This window comes from Hypomesus transpacificus, chromosome 19 (assembly GCF_021917145.1).
Source record: "Hypomesus transpacificus isolate Combined female chromosome 19, fHypTra1, whole genome shotgun sequence".
Classification (NCBI taxonomy): Eukaryota; Metazoa; Chordata; class Actinopteri; order Osmeriformes; family Osmeridae; genus Hypomesus; species Hypomesus transpacificus.
In genome coordinates this window covers 7,733,314-7,760,700 of record NC_061078.1, presented here as the reverse complement: position 1 = coordinate 7,760,700, position 27,387 = coordinate 7,733,314, and the positions used below count along the sequence as shown (strand labels likewise).

Below are 27,387 nucleotides of genomic sequence, written 5' to 3'. Positions count from 1 at the left end.
TTTGACAGTTTTAACACAGGTTTCAGGTTTATGTTCATCTACAACAATTAAAAGTGTATTTCACATTCTTATCCAACATTTACAGTTTAGGCATCTAGGTAAAATCAAAATTCAGTTCGTACTGTCTCATGTGACTGGAATTCAATAATGATAATAATATATATCTCTCCTCCAGTGAGAGACGGTACAAAATTATGTAGAAAAATCTGTCAGGTTTTGATTCCATAACAAATGAATATTTACGAGCACTAACGGTGTACCACTCATCTTGATTAGCAGTCTATCAGACACACAATTATTAAACAGTAATACAACACAAACTGAGATAAAGCTTTTTCGAACCTTTGAAAATTGACAAAATATCATGCAAAGATTTAGCAATTAGACAGATCTCCAATATGCAACGGTGACCTCATATTCTTTGGTTTATATTGTTTGCTTTTCAAAACAAAGTAAAACTGATTGTGTCGCTCATCATGCATACTGTCGTCTTGTCCTATAGGCTTCTAGTCCTCTGATTGAAAATACTGATGCAACGTTTGATGAGAATCAGGATTAAATATTTATATATCTCTGCATATCATTTTCACCTACAATGTACATACACCTGAATGCATCAGTAAAGATCTTGGAAGAAAACCACCCACAGGACTGAACTGATTTTTGAGCATGGAATTGATTAATATTAATTGTCACTTAAATCATGAAGCCCCCCCAAATCCAGGGGGCCATTTCTGAGACAACCTGCATCTCTAGTGTGGTCACAGAAAGTGGCACAAACGTGCAAGGCTTTGTTTAGGAAGCAGCTCCTCAGCTGGTCTGCTAGGACAAGACCTCACTGTCCCTGGTCCCAAACACCAACTGAGAGATCTAAGAAAAACTGAGGAAGCAAAACAACTCTTTGGATGATAGCACGAGTCACCGCTGCATAATGGCTGGGATCGAAATAACAAAACTAATCTGACAGACAAGTGCTAAACTTATTTTGCTACTCTACGGTAAAGCATCATCTACTTCAAGAAGAAAAGTAACTAGAATGTGTAATCAGTGGTACATATCAGTCCACAAAAATATAGAATTCTCAGGAGGTAAAAAGGTTTTTCTGGTGTTCATTCCATTCATCACTTCCATCTCACTGACTTCACGCTTATGATGCTAAACACTCATTCATCACACTCCTCTCATGTGCCAAGGAGCTCTCCCACTGATTGGCCAGACTAGCCTCTGAAATGGAAGGGGCTCCGTCCACACTAAGGCCATTTATAAAGGTTTGCTGTAATGATAAAGTCAATACAAGCAAGTTTGGTATGCTCTGTCCCAAAGTAACTACAGGATGAAATCAACCAACAGCAGACAGCCTGCCATAGCACAGACACATCATTCCAAATTAATACAAATGTATCCACCTGTGAGGAGGGCATCACCAGGGTTTGGACCGTAACTGACACAACACTCTAAAGAAACATTCACCACATCCATAGCAACCAGACTCTACAGTGAGCAGGTCAGCCTGAAAAAGATACCCTGTCTTGTCAGCCATATAACATCAAACAATACATGGCTTTTCAAATGTACCAAACCTTGTTCCCTGAGTTTAGGAAAAAAATTACAACAAAATAATGAGGTAGTATAAAACAGGAATTGCAAGGGCAACGGTACATCAACATGTTAAACACAAAGCAAACATTCACTATCCTTGTTAAACCATTATTACTAGGAATAACTGACACTGCATCAGAATACTGGCTCGTCATAAAGTTTCTGAGGTATAATTGTGTAAGTGTCTCTGATCAGGCAGAGGAACCTGAGAAAGACCAGAGCTTCACCTGTGATAATTAAGACCAGAGCTTCCTGAGAGCGCTGAACCTGGATTGGGACCCTTACAACCCTTACATCAGGACAAACAAGAAGAAGGAAATGGGACGAATCTTACTGAGCAAAAACAATAACAATTATTGCTATCAAGAAGTATCAGGGTTGTTATGTAAGAGAATATATCCAATACATAACTGAGGAATAAGCTGCTATTAAATATAAAGTTGGAGTTTACCAAGTGGTAAACTGAGGTAGATATTCAGCAGAGGAAGGGCTCACTCTCTTCTCTGCTCCAGTGATAAACTCTATTAAATAATGCCAGAAATGTGACAGTCACATTTCTAATTTTTTACAATCTTTTTAAACATTCATGGTGGTGAGAGTTTTCTTTCGAACACACAAACAGTCAAGAGTAAAATAGCAACACATTCATTAGAAGAAGGCAGTGGATGAAGTTTCCCGTGGCCCAGTCTTGACCCAGTTCTACCACAGATCTTATGGAGCTCTGGATTTCCAGCTCATAGTCCTTTAGAACAAAGCTTTGGGGTGGGAGGGGAGGGGAAGAAGGAAGGGTTAAAAGATCACACACACAGCTGGAGAGGAAGTGCAGGCTGGGCATAGCTGTCTGTGGCCTGGTAGTGGTGGCTTCTCTTCTCCAGGGTGTCTTTGCGCTCCTGCTCACCCAGCTCACCCTCACTCTCCTGGGCAGGGCTGCAGTCCAACCCTCCTTGATCCTCTGCTCTCAGAGAAGCCGGGCGGCTGTTGCGTCCAGACGAGAGCAGGGTCATCTCTGTCTCATCGTGTGAGTAGCGCCCAGAGTCGCCAGTCTCGTGGCTGCCTTCACTGTTGGAGGAACCTTCAGTGTCCCCCCGGTGCCCGAACAAGCCCTGCAAGGAGGTGGGTTGATGGGAGCAGGAGGGGGACTCGTCCTCGTAGCAAAGCACCACGCTTCCTGGCTGGTAGGACGCATGGCTCAATCTCGGACCCTGAGGACAACAACATATCAGCACCGCTTCTTCACCACGAAATGTATGTTACGATTGGTTGTTTCGGAAATCTCCCTCAGTCTTGAATCTTTGAGAGGGGCAGCTCATTGGGAGTCATGCGTCCACCAATCTTACCTGGACTTTGGTGTTTTTCTCCTTGGTGAAGGAGAACCATGTCGTCTTCTCCAGGCTGTGGTGGACGGGGCCCAGGCTGTTGATGATGAGGTTGGTTCCTCCCTGCAGACAGAGGGTTTGAGTCAGAGATTGTGTGCTGCTCCACCCAGTTGCTGCCATACAAGTAAAACCAGCTTGATTCGGTCGTACAGACTTGTGCATGAGGGAGCATGTTTTTATCACCTTGGTATCAATAAAGTGCTCTGCTGTCATTATGGACACGGTGACATCACTCTCAGCCTGGATTTCGGAGGGGGCAGAGCAAGTGGGAGTGGCCACAGAGGGGGTGGAGCCAGGGGCCTCCCTGATGGTCTTAGAACCTGAGGATTTACTGAGAAAGAACAACTCTGATGTCATCTACTGAACTACTATGATAATAGTAGTTAACTGTCATAATAAATCAACTATTGTGCCATACTCATATACATGCAAAACAACCAGAATGTCATATACAACAGAGGAGAGTCTGCAAGTGAGTCATCAATGACATTGCCGATCTGAACAAAATGGCTACCTGGTTTGTCCTTTACAGAGGATGATGAAGGCACAGATGATGATGCAGGTGAGAGCAATGCAGACGCCCACGATGATGCCTGTCATGGAGGTCTGGTCCAGGTGGTAGAAGCCATCAGAGAACACTGAGGGAGACACATCCTCTGTCAGCATGCTAGTGTCATGGCTCAGTCAATACTCATGATACATGTCGATTCTGCCTCCTGTACACGGATCAACCTTCCTCAGTGTATCCATGCCAACGCCTGTGTGCTGTAGACTGGAGCGGGGCGCTGGGTACTGACCTGTGGTGTGAGAGGAGCCATGCAAGTGGTGTGGGCCGTGTCCACGGGCGGAGCCTTCAAGCTGCACCGCCAGCTCCACAGCATGGGAGAAGGGCCCGTCCCCCATGTCATTAGACGCAGACACCTTCACCAAGTACACGTTGCCAGGCTGCAGTTTCTCCAGCAGTGCCATGGTGATGCTCCCTGGCAACCACATATCTCACAGGGTAAATAAACCCATTAGAAGCTTGGGTGACAGGACGTTGTAGAGCTGCACTGTCAGTACTCTCTTATACATTCTAAAAATAGATATTCACATTTGGCTCCTCATAAATCATGTGTGGTACTCTAGGAACTAATTCACCCCTGACTCTTTCTCTTTTTTTCGCCTTGGCTCCACATGATGCAACTGACCCTCGGAGGCCTGGGGTTTACAACCCACTGGAAAAATACACAACAACCTGGGAGATGAGGGGCTATTTGTGATCATCCTGTCAGGGGGAGAGTGGGGGGAGGGTCAAAGATCAATGGCTCTCTGCTCCAAAATACCCCAGCCTCACAGCCCCTAGCTCTAGCCCCCCCACAGCCCCCAGCTTCAGCCCCCCACAGCTCCTAGCTCCACAGCCTCTAGCTCCAGACCCCCCTCTCAGCTCCTAGCTCCCCAGCCTCTAGCTCCAGACCCCTCTCCCAGCTCCTAGCTCTGGACCCCCAGCCTCTAGCTTCAGACCCCCAGCCTCTAGCTCCAGACCCCCGGCTCCTAGCTCCAGACCCCCAGCCTCTAGCTCCAGCCACCTAGCAGTCACCGTCTGGACCGGCAGGCTAATCTACGGAGCAGAGGGTGGGGTAGCTTCTGACCTCCTCACCCAGCAGTGGGTCTGCAGGAAAGATCAGATGCCTCACATTTCCTGAAGTCATCTGGTTTCCATTACAGCTATGCTTTCCCAGAAGCAGAGCTCTACACCAGGAGCTGGGTACAGCAACATATTCCTGCCTGCTATCTAGGAGGTCCAAGGTCTCGTAAGGGCTCAGTGGTCTCAATTGGGGTGGTGAACACAAGAGACCCCAGTGTGACCAGTATGAAAGACAGGACAGAAATGTATAGAAAGAGATCAAACACCTTCTTTAAAGCTATGAAGTTCTCCATTACAGATTTTGACCAGTCAGACATCAGCAGTAGCTCTAACCAGGGGTCATAGTGAATAAACGACATTAAGCCAAATGGATTGGAGGATGAAATGGGGTATTGATTTCCAATGGGCTGTAGGGCGTGGGAGCAGGGTCTGGTGTTGTGGGGCACATGCATCTCCTCCAGTCCACTCCTCCTCTCTCTCTCTCTATCACACACACAAAAACACACACAGTCTCTTTCTCTCGCCTTTTCAAAGACACCCTCTCACACTATTTCTCACCTTCTCTTTGCAGCACCTGCCACTCCCCTGCCAGCCAAGCCTGTCTGGAGGCATACAGGATGGTGTAGTGTGTCACGGCTAAGTTGGGCTCATCCGGAAGCTTCCATGACACCAGGGCTGTGTCCTCCTCTATTAGAGTCACTTTAACACTGGAGGGGGGCAGTGTGGGAGCTGTGGAGATAGAGGACAGGAGAGGAGTGGGAAGAGAGGGAGAGTATTGCTACTGGTAAGAATAGATTTTTCAGCTGGATTGAAAACATAATGACAAAATTGCACAGCTGCCATGAAAACCAGAGACAGTAAAGAGAAATGTCTGGTGAGCTTTAGGGAACAGAAAGTGAAACTACAGAATCAGGATCCCGGACAAAAGCACACAACACAAAAGCAGCTTATTTTAAAGTGAGTCAGTGTGTCTGAGTGTCTTGGCCTGTTTCTTCCAGTTTAGGGTTAGTTCCTCCCGTTTCTTAGGAGTACTAGGTGCAGTGTGTGATGCTCACCATCAGGCAGGGTGCTCTGGTAGACCACAGGGCTCCAGGGGCTGGCCAGCTGCTCCAGGTGCAGACGCACAGCAAACTCATACTTGGTGTTGGGCTCCAGGTCCACCACCAGCAGGCTCTGCTCACCACTGCGGTGTGTGTGTGTACGCGTGGGAGGGTGGAACATGAGTTCATGAGAATTTTTTAAAAACATTTAAACATTTGTTGTAAAGATCATTTTATTTAATGATTTTATTTTATTTAATCTGCACAATGACACCCTGCACATTTCAATTTGCACTATTGTATCGTTTGCACTATCTGTATTTTTAGGTTAGATTGTAAATTAGGTTACTTATATTATATTATATTTTTTATTCCCCTTAGTATTAGCTAGACCCCCCTTAGTATAAGCTAGACTTTGCTCCTTTTGTATAGGTAGTCCACATATTTAAGTTTCATTATTCCTATATGTTTAATGTATGCACCTCCCTGCCAAAGTAAATTCCTTGTTTGTGCAAACATTCATGGCGAATAAAATACTTCTGATTCTGATTTAGAAGTTGAGTGTGAATATGAGAGTGTGTACACGTGTTTGTGTATGTGTGTGAGTGTGTGAATGTTGATGGGCGTGAGGGCCACATACGTCAGCAGGTAGAGCACCAGGGAGGCATTCTGCAGACCCACAGGGTTGCAGCGGACCGTGTAGTTGACGGTCTGGCCCGAGGTGAAGGCGGGGCGGCCCCAGTGGAGCAGCACTGCCGAGGAGCTGTTGGCCCGGGCGTCCACGTGGTGGGGTGGGGGCGGGGGGGGGCACCAGGCGGTCACGCACAGCTGGGGGATACAGGGACAACAGTGTTACAGGCAGAGGTGGCTGGCACAGGTTGTGGTATAGGGGGTTGTACTACAGGCGGATGATCTTACAGACGCATCCAGGTGTGCTGATAGTCTGGTCGGCCTGGTAACCGTCTCCCATGAAGCTGTATGCCAGGAGCTTCACGTGGTACTTCTTCCTTGGGTCTACATCAGACAGAAGAACAGCACAAAGAAGATGTTTAACCTCACATTGAATACCATGAGCCAAGGGTTTCCTGACAGTCATTCCCTCTCTCTAAGACGCTGTCTGTCCACCTGGGGGGATTCACCTCTCCACCAGACTAGGGGGGGGGGGGGGGGGGGGGGGGGGGGGGGGGGGAGGTTCAATACAGAACCTCCTACATTCATCAGCCTGGCACCAGCAGTATGAGGGGAGCCTCCCACACAGGACGATCTGTGGTCAGTCCTATTCAACCTCAAATTCCAGGTAACATGAGAGTGCTTCATCCACACAACCGTTTCAGGGGTCAGAGTGTAGTATCCAACCACTCCACTAGGTAGTGCTCAAACACACTAATATATAGTGGATTGCAGAAGTTGCATGACTTCTTTCACAAAGAAGAGTATGTCCTAGTATCAACTGTGTGGACTTGTTCTTCCTGACTATGGGGCTGAATGTAATCATGGAGCGGGCGGTCACACCAGCCTGGGGGTATGGGGGGTGGGTGGGATAGGTCAGGCAGAGATAACACTTTTAAAGAAATCCGGGTCACAGCTCTGCAATACAAGATCAGCCTCTTTCTTCCCCCAGGCTCCTCCCTCCCCCCTCTGGCCCTCCACCTCAAAACAGGCTGACAGAGAACAGACTGACAATCAACTGACTTAAAGTGTAAATGTGAAGCTGCATATGTATGCATGTATGATCTATGCAAGATAAGATCTATTTATTATTATTATTATTATTATTAATTATTATTACAAAATATGCTGGTAGTGGAGGAGGGATTGACAAACACTTTCTGACCTGTTTTAATTGTCTTGTTTTGAGTAACATGATGTCAACACAAACAGACCGGTGATGGTTGACATTAGAGTAGCTCCTTCATAGTTTGTGTCCTACAGTGAGAAACCCTTATCAAGTCTCTCTTCTACCTCCCCCCCTCAAGCACCCCATCCTCCAGCTGCCATATAGAGTCCACAGACAGACTGGCAGGTCCAGTTCAGGTCAGTGTCCAGGCCTTTGTCCATCACAAAGTCCATATCTACAAAACAGTGGTCAGGTCACCCCCACCCCCAGCCCAAAAGCACAATAGACCTGCCATAACTATTGCAGAGGGGGGTGACATCTGGGCCACAACCTCTGACCTCAAATCTGGGCAAGCAAAATCCTGCCAGGGGAGGGGCTATGAGGGGGAGGGTCAGAGGAGGTAGAGCGAGAGGGTCGGGGGACGGAGAGCGGAGCGAGAGGATCGGGGGAGGGAGAGCGAGAGGATCGGGGGAGGGAGAGCGAGAGGATCGGGGGAGGGAGAGCGAGAGGATCGGGGGAGGGAGAGCGAGAGGATCGGGGGAGGGAGAGCCGCAGTGAGAAGCTGAGAAAAAGGGAAAACACCCGAGCCCAAAATAAAGAGCTTGTTAATAGGAGAGGACAAACAGGAAGGAGTCCTGAGGAGACAGAACAGATCTTCTATGTGAGCTTTCATTCACTTCCTCACTAGGAGACTCTTCCCATCATGGAACTTTACCTTCATGTAACAAGAATTGTGGCATTTGATCATTTCTGTAAAAAATTATATGTAAAAAATATTTATATATAAATGTATTAACATATAAATCAATGCAGTTTTAGCTAAACCAGTCTCCCAATGTTGGCAGTCTCTGATGAATCTAGGATTTCTCCGGGCAGAGATCTGTAGAAAGATAGAAGGTGTGTGTAGCAGGGACCTCAGTGCTGAGTCACACAATCCTGCACAGTAACACCCTTTACAAAGGCTACCTTTCTCAGATGTGTATTAGCCCGGCCATTCAACTATACCCTGAGATCAAATATGATTCAGTGTGGATTCCTTGTGTGGATTCAAGGCTTGTGATCGGTTGGTAGCAGGGAACTGAATAGTTACATTCTACTGGTTCAGCTGAATAGGACTGCAGCTATGTTATCCACTGCTTTGAGGATATAATAAACACCATTCACTTAGTCTATCAGCCTGACATATCTTAACATAAACCAAAATGAAGCAGGTTTATTTTCCCGTCTTTCTCATTGGATGAGTCTAGCAAGACCATACCCCCCACCACCCCACCTTCACCCCCATAAATTATCATGCCAGTTTGTATTTAAGGGAGAAATTCTTGAGCTGTTTGTGGTCACCTGATTTTTACAGCCAGTGTGCAGATCCTACAAGCCTCAGGCTTTGTTCTGCCCTGAGAATGCCCCCCCAGCTCAGGCCCCCCCACCACTGGCCCAGCTTGGGCAGGGCCATAAATGTCAAGTCCCACTCTGACCCTCACCGCAGTATATATCACAGGGGTAGGCGTAGTGTATATCTCTTACACACACACATATACACACAAAAGATGCAGACCCAACTTAACTGTTAACTTTCACACTAGTGACCTCCAGATAGGCAGGTCTCCTGCGCCCCAAGCCAGGGTCTACAGGGCCCTTAGTGTCCCTAGTAAAGGTCTTCCATGTCATAAGGGGCCCCAGCTAGGATCTACTGTACTGTGTGCCAACAGGTATGACAGGTATGTTACCCTCCTCTGCCATGAGAAAAATCAACACAGCTGGTGAGAGCCCGGTGTTTCAACAGTGTGTCGTTCACATTGTGCTGCACACACGCACATTCCCCACTCTGCAACACTGTCAATCAGGCAAATGGTCTTAAGACATCGTTCAATAGACAAATCAGAACATGTCTGTCTTCACAGGTTTATAACTCAAGAAAGACACACCAACTCACTGCTCAACCTACTGTAATGGGGTTTTCTTGACAGTATTGTGAATTTGTACCTTTTAAAGAATGGGCTGTTTAGTTAGAGCTGGCATACGGCATGGGCAGCCCAGGGAGCTGGGACACACATGGTTCTCCTAAACCCTGCTCGTTTGAACGCAGCTCTCTTAGACATGTTCTAACCATCCTCTCCACATAGAACAGGAGAGAGGAAGTTGAGCTCCTCTCCTCCACCCCTCATCTGACCTAAGGCCAGGCTGCCATAGAAACTTTGAATTACAGCCCTACACATTATAATAATTCACTAAATTCAAATCATGCTGATATCCTGTGTTTACGGCCCCCCAACCCCCGTCCCCTCCCAGAGAGCTCTTTGGAGAGGCAGGGTGAATAGTCACCAAGGTGGGGGCTGATTCTGACTCTTGGCTTATAAAGAGTCTTTGTGGCCCCAGAGCCTAACACAATGAGCGGCTTTGATGTCTCTGCTCCTCCAACAGCTCTGCTCATAGCAGTCATAAACCAGGTTGTAAATCATCTCCTGGCTTACAGGCTGTCCCTCCTCTGTGCTAGTAGGGTCCGTGGAGGCCACTCATCTCAAGAGAAACCATCCCCAGTCTGTGTGCCTGGGACGTTTCCAGCCCTCTACTCTATGAAGGAGGAGATCACAGATTGAGTCTGACTGACACATATTCACATGAATCTTCTTATCTCCCCCAAGTCATTCTATCAAGCTCTTACATTTTAGCTACTAAGCCTTTTCCCCATCCAAATACAAAGGATGTGAGTTTATTCTCTCACACTTTTGTTCACAAACTACATGAAAACTGGTGTCGAAGACGTGGTGCCTCGAAGATATCACTTTTACTACCCTTGAAACAACAAGGGGCCACATACTGTACTTCAAATCCCCCCAATCCCCCTCTCATCCTGAACTCCCTGATTTGAAAGTCAGCTGCTGACCACCTGGCTGACCTTCTCTGGCCACAGATGGTCAATAGGGGGTCAGGACTCCCCTTATTTGCCCTCCTCTCTCCCCTCCTCTTCTTTCTCTACCACAGTAGGGGGGGGGGGGGGGGGGGGGAGTAGACAGACACAGAAGAGCCAGGGCTGACTTAAGCGGGTGAGACTCACCCAGTCCTCCGATGGTGTGCCTGGTCATCAGGGCGGGCAGCAGGGTAGGGGCGCTCTCTGCCTGGCTCTCCTCGTGGTAGAACAGCCGGTAGCCCTGGACACTGGCAGCGTTACCTGGTGCCAGTTGCCAGCGCACTATGATGGTGGTGCAGTTAACCGGCTCCAACCGCAGCTCTGGGGCCAGGGGGACTGGGGGAGAGGTGGTGGTTGGGGTCAAATATGATTTTCTTGTATTCAGATCCCTTCATGATAAAAAATACAAAATAACCCTAACACACATTACCCATGCTTACAGGCTCTCTAGATGGGCTGATCCTGATCTAGAAACAGGCCACACAGCGTGTCCAAAAGGCCAATCTGTTCTCAGAATTATAACCCCCACTATCTATATATGTGTCAAATTAAACCACCATCTAATAGTAATTGAAACCCAAATTGTCCAACTGTAAATTAACCAAATAATTAACCATAGCCCATAAACCCCCCCACCTACCCACCTCATGGAATGAGGGGCCATGCTGGGCACAGCAGGATTACAAAGGAGGAAAATATTTGGACCTATAGAAGAGTCTTCCTTTCCCTCTGGGGCTTGCCCATCCCCCCCCCCCTCAGCCTGCCTCCCCCTCTTTATGACCCATGACTGAAGCCATTCCAATGTTACTGACAGTGCAGGTTAAAGGTCACAGAGTAACAAACCCTAAGCCTTAACAAGATTATGAGAGCCAGCTCTTCTTATGGGTCTCTCCCTCTGGAAAGGAGATCTCCGGCTCCACCCCTCTTCTCTGTCTCTCCTCACCTTTAGCGCTGGAGGCCTTGGGTGTGCGGTGTGATGTCCAGGCGGACTCCTCCCCCCAGCCCACGGCGGTGGCGGAGGCGATGCGGAGAAGGTAGATAGTGTCCGGCTGCAGCCCCTCCAGGAGATGCTGGGTCTGCTGCCCGTTCAGCTCCAGCGCCGTCACCGCCTGCTCGCTGCTAGTCCGGTAGGACAGGCGGTAGGCGGACACATGACCGCGACTCAGCTTGACCGAGAGGGGTTGCCATGACACCTGGATGTCTGAGGGGCTTTGGCTTTTCAAGCTGAGCTCCGGGGCGCGTAGAGGTACTGTGGAGAGACAGGACCAGTTAGAGGTACTGTGGAGAGACAGGACCAGTTAGAGGTACTGGGAGAGACAGGACCAGTTAGAGGTACTGTGGAGAGACAGGACCAGTTAGAGGTACTGTGGAGAGACAGGACCAGTTAGAGGTACTGGGAGAGACAGGACCAGTTAGAGGTACTGGGAGAGACAGGACCAGTTAGAGGTACTGGGGACAGAGAGACAGGACCAGTTAGAGGTACTGGGGACAGAGAGACAGGACCAGTTAGAGGTACTGGGGAGAGACAGGACCAGTTAGAGGTACTGGGAGAGACAGGACCAGTTAGAGGTACTGGGGACAGAGAGACAGGACCAGTTAGAGGTACTGGGGAGAGACAGGACCAGTTAGAGGTACTGGGGAGAGACAGGACCAGTTAGAGGTACTGGGAGAGACAGGACCAGTTAGAGGTACTGGGGAGAGACAGGACCAGTTAGAGGTACTGGGGAGAGAGAGGACCAGTTAACCACAGCTGTCACATTGAAGGTCCGGCATGACACTGTGCTGCCTTGTACTCTTGGTTTAAACAGTACACTGCTATTTAAAGTAATGCTTTGTGAAGTGTCATTGGCCAAGGATGAACACCACATTCATTTTTAATGAGGCTGTTTAATGTCCACAGGTGGGGCTAGGTTAGGAAGGGCAACAGGTTAGGAAGGGCCAGACTAATGTCTAACCTGCTGAGGCCTCTCTACTAATCCTGCCTTATTAGTCTCCCTCCGAGCCACTAGGAACAACCTCTCAGGGTTGACCCCTGACCCCCGACTGGCCCAGCATGAACAGCAGCATAATATCATCCATAACTGAACCAGCATGGCAGCCTGCAACCCAGAGGCCAAGACCAAGGGCAAATGAGGCTTGACTGGAATTTAGAATCAATCCAGGCATATTGCATATGACAACACACATAACACCAACAAACACATAGCATACACGAACACACACACACAAACGTAGATCACATCGCATGTAGACAGACAGACAGATAGAAAGAATAGGCTGCCTCACCATCCTCCAGGGTGTGCTGGAACACGTGGTCCGACATGCGGCTGGCTCCCATGGGCATGTACGCCACAATGTAGAACGTGTAGTTCCTCGCCGGCTCCAGGTCATCAATAATGTAGCGGGTCGTGTCGTTACCAATGACGACCTGATATTCCTCGTTGTTCAAGCCTGGTTGGAAAACAGGATGATGAAGAAGAAGATAAAGGACTAAACTTCAAGACTAGACTTCAATGCTACTGACACCAAAGGCTTCAGATAGATGCTGGTCACAGTTTTGCTGCAGAAGCACTTCCTGTTCCTCACAGCGCCGTCCTGTGCACCTCCGGCCCTCACAGCTCAGCAGGAGGAACTCTACACACACTAGAGGTGTCAACTCAATCAAAAGTAGGACCCCCTCCTCTAGTTCACAATTTCATCCTCATGGCTGGGACAAATTCCTCCATTAGACTTTCCCACATCTCTGACTGGTCTTCATAGCTGTTTAATGAACTCAGATTAGGAAGGTCACACAAAAGCCTCACTTGTGGCCCCAGAGTACAGAAAGGTCTGACTGATTCCTGACCTAGTAAACAAAATCCTTGAGAGTAAACAGACGTGGCCTTGTCCCTCTGGCTCAATGGGCCTGGAAACTTCCCTGAAAGACAAAGCCTTCCTCCCAGCCCCGCTCCCCGGCCCTGCGGCCTCCTGGAGGCTGCTCTGAGGCCTTATCCCACTCCAACATCCATTCATTAGCAGCTCCTCACATCTCCACTGCAGAAAGCCAGACTCCACCACTCCTGTCAGTCTCATTGCCATTCTCTCAGACACAATGCGTCACTACATCAACTGAATTGAATCCCAAGCGGACACCAGTTATTCAAGGAAAACTGAATGCATTTTTAACAAGTTTTCTTTTACTTCTTTATCCATACACAGTCAGGCAGGTGTTTCCATTGGTGCCTGGGCTGGAATATTCTACCTCCACAATGGAATTCCCCGGTCTGACACAAACAACTGATTCTGAATAGACTGTCTTTCAAATGTTTGGCTGAATTGTTTCATTGCTTGAATGTGACTCTTGTTGACTTTCATTTCAATGTTCCCACAGAGGCTGAAGAGAGTGGAGCAGCACTGCAGGACCTCTGGCCGGGCTGTCTACTGTCTGTCCTGGATCTGCCCAGTGGAAGGACCTTGCTACTCTGGGGAAGACCCTGGCCTGACTGTACACTGAAAGCTGCTGTTGTAAAATGCCAGGAGTTCCTTGACCTTTGCCCAACAACAGATGGCCAATCTCTGTATAGGGGGCCATCAGGAAGTGGAAGCATCTTGGGGTGGCAGACAGAAAGAGAGAGACAGAGAGAGAGAGAGAGAGAGAGAGAGAGAGAGAGAGAGAGAGAGAGAGAGAGAGAGAGAGAGAGAGAGAGAGAGAGAGAGAGAGAGAGAGAGAGAGAGAGAGAGAAAAGAGAGAGAGAGAGAGAGAGAGAGAGAGAGAGAAAAAGAGAGAGAGAAAGAGAGAGAGAGAGAAAAAGAGAGAGAGAGAGTTCCAGAGAGATAAGCCTATGTAGGTTATGGTGGTATGTCTCCCAGTGGTCTCACCCTCTGCCTTCATGTAGTGGACAGAGTAGGCGATGACTTTGTCAGCGTTGTAGAGTGGCCTCTCCCAGGCCAGCAGGATGGCTGAGCTAGACACGGTGTCGGCCTGTATGGCACGTGGCGCGCTGGGCCGGTCCTCTGACATCACCACGATGAGCCGGGCCATGGTCAGAACTGAACCCTGTTCACTCTCTGCCTGGCACTGGTAGATGGCATCGTCCTCGGGGATGATCTGGTTAATCACCAGTTTGCTGTTGGACGCACACACACCATACACAGACTTAAGCACACACACACGCTTCGTTAGACACTCACCGATGCTCAGCCTGTCGTTTAACTTTATTATTCTCTTTTAAGTGAAAATGTTACCCTGCCCTGCTGAACGAGCAGACAAAGGAAATTAGAGGGAAATCAACTAAAACACCATTAGCACACTGCTAAATTATTCAACTTCCTTTCTACTGCAGGGACAAGCTAATTAATGTTTCATGGACAGAGAGTTTCCAGTCAACAAATATAGACTATTAAACAAGAGTCTGTGAGGAACTTGAGAGGGAATGAGAAAGAGAGAGATGTGTTGTGACCTGCTGTATATGTTTGTGTGTGTGTGTGTGTTTGGTAAGCTCGGACCTGTTATACATCTTGATGCGTCCGTTGGAATGGACCGTCTCGCCATTCTTCAGCCAGGTGATCTGGGGCACGGGAACGCCCTGCGCCTGGCACACGAAGCGGGCGGTGCCAGCACGAGGCCGGGTCAGGCTCTCAGGCCACTCCACCAGAGAGGGGGGGGCTGGGGAGGGAGGGAGGATGGGGGGGGGAGAGACACAGAGAGAGAACAGCATAGAAGAGGTTAGACTCTATAATAAAGAGCCTGTCTGGTGTAAACCTTCAATGGAGGTCATGTCCATATTTCAGAGACACTAGCCAGTGTGTGTGTACCTAGCACAGTGATGTTGGCGGCGGCGATGGTGTAGTTGCGGGTTCTTGGCGTGGTGGCCCGGCAGATGTACACGCCTCCATGCTGCGGCTTCATGTCTGAGATGATTAGGTTTCCGTTCCCCAGGACCTTGGTGTTGAACACATCCATGGGCCTGCCATCGGCCCGGCTCCACGACACCAGGGGCCGGGGGTGTCCCGTGGCCAGGCACTCCAGGACTGCATTCTGGTGCAGGGCCACACTGGCGTTCTGGGGGCCCGCGATGATGCGAGGGCGCTGGGGCAGGCGGGGAACAGGGGCTGGGGGCAAAAGAGGTCTGTCACTCACCACCCCTCCTGGACTGGATGTCACACCTGATAGTTCTAAACCTACATCTCCGTCTAACACTGAGGCTCCTCCCTCCACTCACCAAGAGTGACAGTCAAAGTCGCCTCGGAGCTCCGCCTCCGGTTGGCAATGTTGGTGGCCACGCAGCGGTAGCTCCCAGCGTCCGCCCTCTGAACGCTGTGGATCTGCAGCACGCCACCCGGCAACGCTGTGATTCTGGAGAAGAAGACATGGAGGTCATAGGTCATAAACACAGACTGTGATTGGACATGATGAACTTCTTGATCCTTCCTAAACAGTCCTGAGCTGAACCTGGCACAGCGTGCCACACCACCGGGAAGCATACCTTTCTGTTGCTAGAGGTAATGTGACCCGGTTAAACTCCCAGGTGATGATTGGGGGGGGGCTTCCAGATACCAGGCAGGTGAAGCGGGCAACAGAGCCCTCTGTCACCAGTATGGGGGAGGGCTGGATGCTGAAGGGGGAGATACCTGGAGGACGAAACAACACACATTTACAAGCTGCAAGGCATGGCTCAGTGGTTAGAGCACTTGACTGTGGATCAAAAGGTTCAAACCCCCCTGTACTCTTTGTTGCTTTGGTTAACAGTGTCGGCTAAATTATTATAATAGTATTAGGACAGGCGATAAACATGCTGGGTGACGGCACATCTCTTTGAACATGCAGTTCATGTGTAACAGAGATCATAGATAACGCAATCACAACAATGTGAAATCCTGTTTCACTTGTATCCTACATTAACACTGAGTATACACAGTGTCTATCACAGGCACTGATGTACACATGATCTCAGATGAGGAAAGGTTGAGGTTAAATGTATTTCTATCACTCATTCTGATCCCCTGTATCTGGGGCTATCCAGTTCAAGCTCCAATCAATGGCATTTATGGAAATAAGCCATGGTGTTGAGCAGCCAAAGATATCTTATCAATATTCACTGCTGCCTCTCCAGAACAAATCTCATCCTGACTGAAAACTCAGTTGGTCTCGCAGCTTGTGGGTTTCCCTGAGAATGATTGGGTGTCTGCCACCCCCTGGTCCACAGCTAAACCAGTTCAATATTACATGTCTGCCCTCTCTAAACTCACCCAGCATTTACAATCAAACAGCAAAAAACTCAAAGGCTAGATATCTTAAAGAAATGTTCTCTGAAATGTTTTGAATCTTTTCAACTCAAGAGAGTAGCGTACCGGAAGGTCACTAAGCCCCCCAGCTCTCATCCGACACATCGCCTCACATCATGTGTTTGTTCTAACTGATCAATGCTGCTCTTCATAAAGTTCTGTATAAATCACACTTCAGGAAGGACTGAGATGAACAAAAGCTTTACATATCCCCTGAGACATCCCAAGGGCCTGATAACACAACATGACCACCCCCCTCCCAGAGCCTAGCGCTGCTCCTACCCTGAACCCTCAGACATCAGTATGGATCAGGGGAAAACATACTACACTGCTACAACAACTAGGTCCACCTCAGTACTGCTCCTACAACTATGCAGAGGAGCACTTAAACCGTCAGTAAACAAACAGAGACAGGTGACCCCCCCCCCCCACCCCAAACAGAGAGAGGTGCAAACAGAGAGATACCCTCACCCCCCCTGGGGTTTTGTTGGACTCCCTCTATCTGTCTTTCTACCTATTCTCCTCCCTCTCTCCCTCACTCCATCTCTTCAGGTTGGTTTGCCTGAGCCAGTCCAACAATGGGATCCCCAACTCCCACTAGGCTTCATCCCCCCCCCCCCCCCCCCCCCCCCCCCCACTCAAGTCTTATCTCAGGAACAAACTCTCTGCATTCCTTACTGAGAGAAACAGGTCACGCAGTAAAGGGGGGGCGTCGTCAGGGGAGAGGAGAGGAAAGAGAAGGAAAGGGGGAAGGAGGACAGATTACAGAGCTGAGATATAAAGCCAGGGGATTCAGGCTGGGGTCAAGGTTCATGGTTTCTGATTGGGCAGCTGTTCCAGAGTTACCAGAGTAGCCTGGTCTCTCTCAGGCCAGAACAACCAGCCTGAACAATCAGCCTGTAACAATCGACTCTATTGCTGCAATCTCACCTGATGTCTTCAACTGATTTTGTTCCCTGGGAAACCTGTCATAACCTTCAGCTGAGCACCTTCCAGACGTTTCTACTACCCTCTCACTGCTAGCTACATTCAAATCTGTGTGTCGGGTTCTCAGGAGGTTATCCTACACAACCCCAAATCACTTTGATGTAAGATGTATTTAATTCAATTATAGTTTCTTTAGTGAGCTGCCATGCCTCTTGTGTGATAGGCACAGTCTCGCACACACACACAAACATACTACCCTTCACTCACTGTAATTCTGGTGTCTTCAGCAGTGCTCAGAATCACCAACATGCTTCCATGCAGAAAATGTGGAACCTCCAATCAACATCAAACACATTCCTCAGTGTTGCACAACACTACTGACACCCGGCGGGCCAACCCCTGGCCTGGGGGCACCACACGACGAGCCTCCAGCCTCTCCCCCTGCCTCGCTCCCCCTCCCTTCCTCCCTTCCTCCCTGTGTCCCTACCTTCCTGTGTCCCTACCTTCCTGTGTAAATGATTCTAGATTTGTAAATGAAGGCAGTTTATTGATTATAGAGAAATGTCAGTGTAGGGGATATACCTGCAGGGGTTTCCTGACCAGGATCAGCAACTCTACCAGTCTCCCTGTCTGAGAACATGGGACTTAAGTAATGATGATGCCACTCTATACTTCTCAATGAAATGTTCAAGCAGATGAGATCTTTGGGGAAAAAACTCTCTCTTTCTGATCTCCACCTCCATCTTTCTGTCTCTCCCTGTCTATCTCCCCTGTCTCTCTATCTGCCTTCCATCTCCCCCCAGGTGACTGCTAACACCACTAATGTGTTCTCCCCCCCCCCCCCCCCCCCCACCGCTCTAACCACCCCCAGGGTTCTGAGTGTCCAGTTACCAGCCGAAGTATCCCTCTGACATGTCCCTTCACTGGAGAGGTCACTGCTCTCACCCCCATCTCAGTGCCAGTGTTGGAGTATCATTGGTAGTTGATGGTATTGTTCTCCAGGCTGTTCGGCCAGCTTGGTTCTTGTAGGGGGGATACTTCCTGATCCCAGAGACTATCTGACCATCTGCCCACACCAGCGACCCCACCTCCGACCCTAACCTCTGGCCCTTGACCCCACAGATTCTGGTCAACATACGGCTCCTCTAGCCAATGTCCAGCAAGGCCCCCCCTGCTCTGCGCTGACCGCCTGGCTCACAGATAACAAACAATCTGACCCCCACACCCCCAACACAGGGAAGGGCCGCTCGGACTTCTTACAGCCACAAAATATATATGTCTTATACATTGATTTCTCCTCTCTCTCTCTCTCTCTCTCTCTCTCTCTCTCTCTCTCTCTCTCTCTCCCTCTGTCTCTCTCTCTCTCACACACACAAACACACACACAACACATCACACTCTCCCACCAATGCACTCTGCCAGAAAGGGAGTCACTGATGATACAGTGACTGATATGAAACTTGAGGTTTCATTAAATCCACCCTAAAAGGTACAGCAGAGACTGACCATCGTAAGTCCTGCTGCTGCCAACCCCCAACTCCCCAGCATTACCCCCAAACCCCGATCTCTCTCTCTCTCCAGCAGCTCTGTAAGCAGCAGGTCAGCTGACAGGTCAAACCCGGACAAAGGTTCCCTTAGAAACCTCAGGGGCCAGCTTAATCCCACCCTGCACCCCCCTCCCCTGGTCCCTACTGGCCCCCAAACACCCTGGTACCTCCCAGTCCCTACACCCTGGTCACTCGGCCATCCCACCGTGGTCATTCCTTAGAAGAGATGTTTCATGCTTGTTGGGCATGGGGGCTTTGTTATGGTAATGGAGAGCAAAGCTACTGAGCATGGCCAAAAAGCACGATTAATCCAGCAACACAAGCAATAATAATACTGTAAATAATAACAATAAAGAAAATAAACTTATAATGCATGTTTGTATTTGGTGGATTCAATGTGTTTTGGGCTGAATTTATATTCACTGAGGGTTACTGACAGCCCAAGAGATAATCCAAGAATTTTGTTGCCGGATCGATTCCCTGCTGTGCCAAATCATTTAGTAATTTTTTTAGTCATTTTGACGTTGTGTCTTTGGGCAAGGCACTTTACCCTACTTGCTTCGGGGGGAATGTCCCTGTACTTACTGTAAATCGCTCTGGATAAGAGCGTCTGCTAAATGACTAAATGTAAATGTTTCAATAGGAAGTGGTCAAAATGAGGAAGGGGGTAGTTCCACCCCTGTGGAGACTGCCTCCAAACAGCTCTGACCTAACCTATATAGAGAGAAGGAGAGACAGAGAGGAAGACAGAGAGGAATCTGTTCCCCTGGAACAGATTTCATGTTCCAACTGAGGGGGGCTGTCGTTGTTTTGGTGTGTGGGGCTGCATCAAATACCCTTTTTGCTCTGTTAAATTGCTGCACTAGTCCACACTTGACCGGTGGGGATCTCATTCTATTATGACTGTAACTGTTAGCTGCTCCTGGCATTCTCTAATCCCTGCTCTCCTCTCTGTCCCCCCCCCACACATTCCCTGTGGTGTGGGGGGTTTGAGCTGTCAGGACCTGCTTGGTCGTCGGTCTGCCAACGCTGAACCAGGTCGTCACCCGGAATCCAGTCTCCATGACGGCCAACAGCGAGTTTCCCGGTCCCATCCAACGTCTATAAAGCCGAACAATGGATTTTGGTGTTTCAAAACCCATTGACACTGTATGACTATGTTTAGCTTGTGTTCTGCTCCTCTCTCTTACCAACCGTCTCTGGAGGAGGGGATCCCTCTCTGAATTGCTCCTCCCAAGGTTTCTTCCATTTTTTCTCCCGGTGGGAGTTTTTCTGGGAGTTTTTCCTTGTCTTCCTTGAGGGTTTAGGTTGGTTGAGGGGCAGTTCTATGGGCGCATGTGAAGCCCTCTGTGACATGCTTGCGTGTAAAAAGGGCTATACAAATAAATTTGATTTGATTTGAAGAGAGAGAGAGAATACAAAATTGTGTGACAGAGAGAGGTTTAGAAAAACCAGAAACAATTTTCTAGGATAAGTTGAGCAACCAGATGTGATCCTTCCCAGAGGACTGTGCTCTTTAGCTGGAATGTGGGACAGTGGGATGAGGTCTTGGTATTTCTCACCGTGTCACAGGAATATCTCTGCTAAGTCCCTCTCTCCTGAAAGCCTCACCCACTAGCAGTAACAATAGAAGTTTGGTGACAAATCAGATCCGTCTATTGCTGTTGTATTGTGCTATTTGTAGGTGTCTATTTGTAAGGGAATTCTTGGAACATAATAGAAATTGAGATACCGTTGAATGATGAGCTATTCACGTGTGTTGACCCCACAATGTTAGTTTGTCCCTTTTGATAAATACTGAGGAAAAAAAGAAAGCTCTTCCTGACAACCCCAGGGAAGAATGCACTGTTGAAAAGACCCACAAATCAATCACTGGCTAGAAGTAAAGGCTGGGGGGATGGGAGAGTGGGTGAGGGGCAGGTTCAACACAGGACCAGGACAGATCAGGATCAGGACAGCCCAGTAGTCACTAACCAGACCAGAGGAGGGTACATTGTACCAGGCCTAAAAAAGAATGTTCCATGAACAGCATGGCCTCTTGGTTCAGGGTGTTGGTGTGGGGGGGGGGGTGTTGGTGGTGTGTGTGTGTGTGTGTGGGGGGGGGGGGGGGGGTGTTGGTGTGGGGGGGGGGGGGGTGTGGGGGGGTTAAGATTAGTGGGGGACAGTCTTCCCTCCCCTCCTTCCATCTCTTATCTAGCTGCAAAGTTCACCAATCGTTCAACATCGCCTCCCCTCCAGATACAGGTCTCTCATTGTCTCTAATCTCATCAGAGCAGCAGAGTTGAACAGGTCAGTTACTGGGGGGCAACAATCTCCTGTTAAATGGTCCCTTTAAGAGCAGCTCCTCATTGGAGGCGAGAGTAAGATCAGTTGAAGCACTATACAGCCTGAACACTCTGGGAAAAACATACAGACACACACACAAATACACACACCGTGTGTGCTCTGAGAACACTGCACAGGGGTAGTGCCCCTCAGAGATGGGGACAGCAACAGAGAGGAATGTCTAGCGTGATTGTAGAGAAGATTTAGGTCCTGAGTGCCGTCCATCTACTGAGCAATCTAGGGTAACCTTTGACCTATAGAGCCACTGACCTAGGATGCCATGGCAACCCTTAATGTGGGGTGAAGGAGTAAATAAGAGTGAATCCTGTCAGAGCCTCAGGAGTTTGTCCTCCACCAGAGCTCAGCAAAGCCTCTGCCACCACAGGCATTCCTTAGCAACCAAAATAAACACTGTGTCTATGGCCACATAATGGGAGAGCTGGAGGTCAAACAACCGCTATGTGTGCTGGGCAATGGTCGTTTAGCTCCTCTACTGTGAGTCTTCATCCCATCGTGGTTTGAAAGTATCTCTTGGCATGTCAGGCACACTAGTCTTGTACCTGTCGGCTGGTCAGACTAGTGTTGAACAACATCACAGCCTTCTCATATCGATTAAAAAGTCCCATCATCCCCATGGTAACTTCTACAGATAAGGAGCCAGGCTCTATAAGCTATTCATCATAGGTCTGGCAAGTATACCGGCAGGAAGAAACTAAGGACACAGTACTTGCATACACAATGTTAAACTGTACCGACCGGCTAACAGGGACTCCTGAACGGATCCTAGCTAACCAGGCCATGGAGGACATGAAGGGACAGCCACATATCTAACACAAAATAACAAACCAGTCTGGTGTATCTGGTGTTGAAAGGGGCACACGGAACCAGAGGTCCTCCACATACTGCATCTTCTTCATCTCCTTTCATCTCCCTTCATCTCCGCCTTGTGGATTCTGCAGGATGACAGTTAGAGCGAGGGCTCACACTCACAACTGCCTCTCTGGAACAAAACCAACTAACGGACTAAACTAACTCCAATCAAAACAGTAACAAAACTAAACTAAACTCAGTAAGGCTTCAGTAACAAAACTAAACTCCTTCACTGACTTCTACCATCCTCATAATTAGCCTTCTATCAGTGAATAGGCCCAGCTGTCCAGCCCACTGATCTCTGGACAAACAAATGCCCCAGAATGAAGCCCTTTTCTTTAGGGGGGCAGTTGGGGGCAAGTGGACAAAGAGGGACAGAGTGAAAAGCCTTTCATTAATTCTCTGGAGTAGTAGAGCAGGGAGGAGGCAGAGGTATGAGGGAATGGCAATTCACATTTGTGTGTGTGTGTGTTCGTGATTCTCCACAATCCCCGCTACCCCCTTTGTTTCTTCCACAGAGCATTTCTCAGATATGTGCTAACTTTATTAGCTTCCAGATAGAGTGTTAAGCAGGTCTAAGTGTCTCTTTAAAACAAGCCTGTAAACTCTGGCAGTCTTTCCCTCCACCTTGCTTCATAACAGAAAACCACAAACCCACTCCATTAAGAAATCTGGACTCACACAGCAGCCAGTAAAAATGTACGTGTGTACAAAAAAAACTGTGCCGTCTAAGTGCAAAGACTGGCTGGTAAGAGCTTTGTGACTGCAGGCAGCCTGGTTTTAGTGGCAGCCTGGTTTTAGTGTCTTTAAGCCAATTGGTGTTTTCATGGACCTCAGTGTGCCACTATGCAACTCCAGGCTCATTAACTGTGTTTTATTGCCATTACAAGTCAGTGTGGTATATCTCCATACAAAGTGCAATTGTGCTGGATTGTTCTCAGTTATTCTGATGGTAACTACTATTTAAATATTTTTTTTAACTTTTTAGATCAATGTTTCTGGCCAGAAACACTTCTGTCAACAAAAGTGTTTACTTGGAGGTCTTCATCTCTTGGAACTCGACCAGAAGACACATTTTTGTCTCTCAACATGTGTCGGTGCTAAGTAATAACATTGTCATGATCACGTCACATGGTAAATCGGCTCCTTCGACCCAAACAGCTCCCGTCACTCTTACCTATTATCCCAACTACGCTACCCCAGGACCTAACCTCTCCACCAACAGTTCAAATAACAATATTCCTGGATGAGTGGAAGACAGCGGACGTAAAGGCTCAGGTTTCCTTGGAGGGGGAGGGGGGGGGGATTCTTTGTGCAGAAAGTAGCACAGCAAGAAACATGGCCTGGGGGGTTATGACACCCAGTATAATTCCCCACCCCCTGCTTCACAGCACTCCCCCTGCTTCACAGCACTCCCCCTGCCCCGCTCATACACACACCGCTGGAAAAGAAAGCATTCCAAAAGAACAATTCCCAGTGATCACGGAGCAAACGACATGAAAGGCTGGGCCAGAGAATAGCGGTCATCTGCTCCTCAGTTGAGGGGGCAGCCAGGTCCTGGATGCATCCTGACCTTTCAGACCTGCAGCTCCCTCATTTGCACACCAATACACATATTCTCCTCAGAAAAAGATTACTCTGCTTTCCCTGACCTCCCCCTTCCCCAACTCCCAGCACCACTCCAGTGGTTTTCACTCCTCTGCTGTTGGCTGGCCAGGCCAGCGTGGTGTCTTTGGGGGCACCAAGGGAGAGAGAGGGGGGAGGACACTGCCCCTTTAGCCTACATGGTACATGCACTTTACTTGGTGAGCCACTGGAGCGCCCCAAGATTAGACTCCAGAGAGCAGGGTCGACCTGTGTCTGACTGGAAGGTCTCTGCAGCTGGGAGAGTGGGAGGTCTCTATCCCTCCCTGACAGCGGCATCAAACAACCTGGACCCATAGTCGGTCTGAGACCTGAGAGTCAGTCAGGAAATGTTGTAATGTGGTTGGATATTTCTTGACTGGGACTGTTTATGCCATTAATACCAGACTGATCTGTCATCGGTCATCATGGGTGTGTGTACACATGTTCACTCTAAAGGTGACATTTGTCCATGTCAGTTATTGGCATTGCATTCTCACACCAGACAAACAAGAGGCAGGAGTTCCCCAATCAGCTCCCCTCTCCTCTCCTCAGTGCCCATCCCACCACCCTGCTGTTGTACTTACTTGCGATTGTCAGTCGAGCCTTCTGGCTCAGTATGGCTCCATACTTGTTCTGAGCGAGACACTGATACAGCCCCTCATCTGACCGGTCCCCTCGCCTGCTCTCCACCTCTGATATGTAGAGAGAGCCATTGGAGAGGAAGTAGACACGCTCGCTCTCTGGAACCTTTCCTCCGTTTTTGAGCCACCGGACGCCGATGGGCGCTTCTCCGTGAGCCTGACAGTCCAGCACCACGGCGTCCTTCCTCATCACCGTGGCATCATGGGGCTCCTTGATAAAAAACAGCTCACTAAAGCACAAAACACCTGCGACGAGGGAGGGAAGGGAGTCAGTGTGTGAAGCAGGAGATATCGAGCAGATAGATGTCAGCCTAACTACTCCTGATTTAGCCTAACTTGGTCTAACTAGTTCCAAATAGGCCTGCCTAGTCCTAACTAGGTGTACCCATGTCAATAGCCCTAACTAGGCTCAACTAGTTTTAACTAAGTCTAGGTTTGACTAGGTGTAATCCGTAACTATGCCTTTCCCTACAGTTGAGGGTCTAGGTTTTGTATCATATCTGCGGTGCCCCTTCAACGCTGCGCCTTTTTTCGTTAATATAGCCTCTCTGTCTGAGGACACCCCATGTGTCCATCCTGTCAGAAGGGGGTTTATAGCTCCCAGCATGATATCCACACAGTTTGTAGCTTCTAGTTGCTTCCCTTACAGTGACATGATCTTCACTAAAGGTGCCATATATCAATACATGTAGCTCCATGCAGAGAAAGATGTGATGTATATTGATAAGACTAACTCTGATGGGACTAGAGCCAGAGACCAAGCACAAGAACCAACCAGCACATGGTCTCTATGTTTTCATCTATGCACTCGTTCCCTCAGGCTTCCTCACTTTTAAGTGCATGTATTGGTGACACTGACGGCAGCTAATGGTTTCATGTTAAACTAAATCCTGTAATTCTGAGACCTGCTGAGATTCACACTGCAAGCAAATACTTTCATCTTGCCTTTGTCATGCAAATACACTATTAGCATTTTGCATTGCAACACTATGTTGTTGCACATGTTCTCGGAATTCTCTGATGCAGCACTAAATGGATGTTAAACACAAGAGGAACACTATACTGCGTTTATAGAGCAAACGATGTGCAAATGATGTGCAAAAACACATTAAGATCTATCACTTCGGACGACACATTCAATGCTCCTAAAATAGATACAATTAGACAGCGTACAATTACAAAAAGTAAGTCTACTAAAAAGATGTTACTGTCACTCCATGATCTATTCAGAAAAATGTATACGTCTAGACATAAAAAACGTTAGAAATTAGGGTTTGAATTAAACCTATCACTTCACTGATCACCATGGGCTACACATTATTTCGTAATCCACGTGTGTGTGTGTGTGTGTGTGTGTGTGTGTGTGTGTGTTGCGCTCAGCAGACCAGTCAATCGGTTGCACTGAACAATTGTGTTAATAGGATACTGAAACAGATGCCCTTAAATGTTTTCTATTAAATCCACGACAGGCAACTAAAGTTTTTTTTTTGTAGTCTGTTCGCGTAGTACAGGTGATAAATGACACCTTATCACTGGTCAATAGACTACCTTGTCAATAAACGACCTAAAAAGGCTTCCTCACAAACATAACATACAATTCCATCAACAGCATCTTCTTGCCATTAATCACAACTCAAAACTAGAAAATAGTTGGACTAAGAGTTGCCACAATTACTTATTTTTGACTACTCTAGATCATCATTTAGCTGTTCAGTTAGTTTTTAACCCCAGTGTGGGGTTGGGCAGCATGGGCAGTGATGTCCAGTGCTTTCCCCCCAATTTGCTTTTAAAACAAATCCGATATTACACACATTCATTCAGCGCTGGTTTCCCTTACCTGAGATTGGAAGAAAAATAGCAAAAAACAGCAAACGCTGATATAATTTCCTCTTAAAAGACTCCATTTATTCAAATAGTTCTCGCATACTAACTCTTTTAGTTCCTTCCTCCAGTTTAACTACGTGCTAATGCTGGTTACAACTGACTGCGCTCCTGATCGGGGCAGGGATTACTTTCCCCCTGCGTAGATGGACATGCCCCCACCCATTGGTGCGTGCTCCGGTTGAGTAAGGGACAATCTAGAGAGAGTTCATCCGCCAACTGGCCATAATCAATGAAGCCGTACTCATCCTATTACTTTTATGTGACTCTGCAATTGGTTATAATTATTATGGTCTACAGTGGATTACAGAAGAAATAAAACATTCACATCCATTGTAAGCCGTACCCCCACTGATGTTAGTGTCAGTTACTGATAGTTAAACATGTACTAGTTACTTTAAATTAAATCAAATAATATTTTTTTTATTTAGCGCTTTTTACAAGCAATGTCACAGACGGCCTCACATTCCATAGTTTTATGCTTTAATGCCACTACTGAAACCAAAACCAAAAAACCAATAAGATTGTGAATATAAAACTTTAGATGAAACAACAGTTATCATATAGATTTGTGCCATCATTCTCATCCATTTACAGATATATCCATCCATCCAGGAAACCTCTTGTTGTTAGGTGTGCATGAATGGACTCTTCCTCTATAAGCCCACTGAAACTTGTCTGATCAAAACGGACCTACGCTCTTCATTGTACAGACATTATAACCTGTTCTGTAGTTGTGACACATTCAGGCAGAGGTCCAGTCAGTAGAAGTCGCCTGACCAGCTGTGTGGCTGTATTGTCTTTCCACCGTGCATCTTTAATGGCTCTCAATGACATGGTTGTTTGCCAGCTCTGATAAGATGCTGATAAGAGTCGCTCAGGGGGACTACAGAACAGAACAGAGCTAAGAGGGACTGTA

At 48.1% G+C, this 27,387-nt stretch overlaps 1 protein-coding gene across 1 annotated transcript; it reads right to left on the bottom strand.

Moving 5' to 3' along the window:
• Positions 1-185: 185 nt before the first annotated feature.
• Positions 186-26,491, bottom strand: LOC124481955 (protogenin A-like). Its single transcript, XM_047042258.1, is given in 20 exon segments — positions 186-2,801; positions 2,937-3,038; positions 3,159-3,306; positions 3,490-3,613; positions 3,773-3,955; positions 5,161-5,331; positions 5,658-5,785; positions 6,283-6,449; positions 6,451-6,470; positions 6,561-6,656; positions 10,535-10,723; positions 11,331-11,636; positions 12,674-12,838; positions 14,246-14,493; positions 14,873-15,032; positions 15,182-15,478; positions 15,589-15,722; positions 15,853-15,997; positions 24,531-24,833; positions 26,425-26,491. Coding segments are annotated over 20 exon segments (3,558 nt in total). The 3' UTR covers positions 186-2,396.
• Between the last annotated feature and the right edge of the window lie 896 nt (positions 26,492-27,387).